The following is a 2644-nucleotide window of genomic DNA, read 5'->3' on the forward strand; positions in this document are numbered from 1 at the left end:
ACGTGTGGACTCTTACAGCCTCTCTGCGTGCGGAGGCTCAAGCAAGCTCACACTGGCTCCAGCGACAGCTGCCCTGTCTTCTTGCGGAGGCATACACGGGCTACAATGCTGCAGGCCGGACAGGTACCCTGTCCTTGCTGGAGGCATATACCGGCTATAATGCTGCATGTCCACAGCTGCCCTGTCCTTGCTGGAGGCAAACACGGGCACTGCATAGAGACACTGCATACCAGCCCGTCTTGAGTGACCTGAGACGGACGAAACCCGAGTCGGGTCCTTGGGCGGGCGTAGTGCAATATTCTGAGGACTCGACGTCTTCCGATCCTATAACTCCTAAGTATTAACAACACAAGACGATTGAAGCAGAATCATTTCGTACGCGCCCGTTTGTTCAACTTAGTGGATGGCGAAGCCGAGAAAACTTGCTGACACAGTTTCAGGTCGGCACTCAGATTATCCTCGTCCCCAAACTCTCCCTCGTAATCCGACTCCTCGCTGCTGTCATCTTCTCCCTGACCACCATCATGTACCATCACGCACTAGCAGCAGACTCCGGTACCTGTCGCCTGGTAGCCTCTGCCGATCTGTGTGTAGTATTGAAGGTTGAGATTAGCGCACGACCAACCGCTCGGTCCAGTTCGGCACGCTTATGCTCGAGCCATGCTAGGCAGGATTCCGGACTAGAGTAGATCTCTGAATAAACGGAAGACACATCATCGAGAGCTACCATCCCGCAGCACGGAGTATTCACCTTGTGGCCCCGACAGCGGGACACCAATAGGCAAGCTTTTCCCTCGGAGACCTTGGGAGTCGACAACCTCAGTCATAGCGTCTCGTTGACGGTCGAGCCATGTCTGCCATCTACGGGCCCGTGTCAGACGCAGGTCATCTCTGAGCTGATCGAACACTGCATCGTTCTCTCCTGCTCGCTCTTGCGGTGTTAAGGAGGCCGCGCCAGGCTGAACTGAGAATGAGACAACAAACTGCTCATCGATAGGGCCAGTCAGATACGGCGCTCCAGGGCTCACTTCTGATAGTAACGTTCCGGTCCGGTACCCAAGTGCTGCTACTGGAGAGGCTTTCGGCATTGCCTACAGCGGTAGCGCTGCCTCCTTCCTCTGTGGCGAACTCAGCGTCGAGGTCTATCTCATTAAAGACCTCATCCAAGCTCGTTGGAAGCAGTATTTCCAACGCGTTATCAATGCGTGCTATACAATGGTCAATATCAGCCATCTCAGCGCTCTTCAGGGACTCCACAACCTGATACGGCGCCGATCAGCCATGATAGTGGTGGAGAATACGCGCGTCACCAACCACGCGTGCTGACGACAATAAGGAGATCCGGAGGGGATTTTGGGGAAATCTTGTTGCTTTTCGAACACTTCCCCTTCAATCAACGTGCAAGTTTTCCACTTTTCATGCACTGAGATAGCCAAATATATCTTCCAAAACGGGCTCACACAGAACAACGCCTCACGATCAAGATTGATTTGGAAGGCAATCCCCTCAGGGCATTCGAGCTTACCCTTTTCCATACACCAAGCAAGCGCTCTTCCTGCGCCGCCTCTGACAGCTCTCGAAGATGTCTGCGATCCGGTACTGTATCTCGGTCTCTTGAGCGTAATGAAGCCAACAGGGACTGGTCGAGCAGAGGCAAGTCAGGTCGCCCCAGTACGGCGTCATTCACCTCTAATGGTGCCGCATAATCCTTTTCACCGTAATTGAGCTCCCATTCCGAGAGGCATTGTACAGCAGTATCTCTGAGGTCCCGAGCATAGACTGATTGCTTCCGGTACCCTATGAGCCCCCAAGACTTCGCCTGATGACGAATTCATCACTCATCCGGAAGAGGCGAGAAGAAAATCCAGTTGAACTTCGCTGTCTTAGTCAAGGACTACTGCCGCGATGCCTATCGATGATCGAGAGCTCATGAGCTCATCCAATTCGTCTCCGATAGAAGCTGAAGGACTTACGGCTTTCTTCAGTACACGTACGTCACCCAAGAACCATTTTCTAGCCGCCACACTGGACTTGACCAGTTTTCTAATAACATTTTCCAGCAGTCTGTGTCGAACTCGAAGATTGGGATGGCCGAGAAGCTCCTTAACGATCACTGCCTCGGCGGCCGAGATCGCTGCGTTCCCATGTGCCTGTCATTGTATAGGAATGGCTCCGATATAGTACTGCGTCCACCTTGCACATGGTCTTCACTACGTCCCATGCGGGGCTCCTTTTCTCTGCCTGGCTATCAGGGGTCAATGCAAGGGTTCGAATAGCCTTCTCCAGGTTTTCCCGATCGTCTGTGTCAGACGGCGTTGCCATACACGAGTGAAGGATCTACTCCAAAGAGAGTAGTGATTCATATGATTCGTTCCATAAGGTGCCCACTAGATGAACTCAACTGGTGCTGTTGATCAGAATGATACTTCAGATGGAGTCACTTTCACACTAACACGAATACCAAAAAAATCGGAATAATTGCAAATAGAAAAAAGACTGAGCTCACTGCGACCAGATGCGAGGCTGTCCACCTCTGTGGTCTTCGAAAACGGTCACGCTTGCCCTGACCATTCATTAAATACAAAAGGGGTCTATACTGCTACCCAGTGGGAATGCGCAAGGTCAGGATGTCTACAAAAGGTGG

At 52.2% G+C, this 2644-nt stretch overlaps 1 protein-coding gene across 1 annotated transcript; it reads right to left on the reverse strand.

Moving 5' to 3' along the window:
- Window positions 1-559: 559 nt before the first annotated feature.
- Pmar_PMAR024296 (hypothetical protein) lies at window positions 560-1233 on the reverse strand (the record flags this gene model as incomplete). The annotated part of the gene is made up of 3 exons (XM_002774654.1): window positions 560-693; window positions 752-964; window positions 1029-1233. Coding segments are annotated over 3 exons (552 nt in total), but the record flags the coding sequence as incomplete, so codon positions are not given.
- Between the last annotated feature and the right edge of the window lie 1411 nt (window positions 1234-2644).

This window comes from Perkinsus marinus, assembly GCF_000006405.1.
Source record: "Perkinsus marinus ATCC 50983 genomic scaffold scf_1104296958100, whole genome shotgun sequence".
NCBI lineage: Eukaryota > Perkinsozoa > Perkinsida > Perkinsidae > Perkinsus > Perkinsus marinus.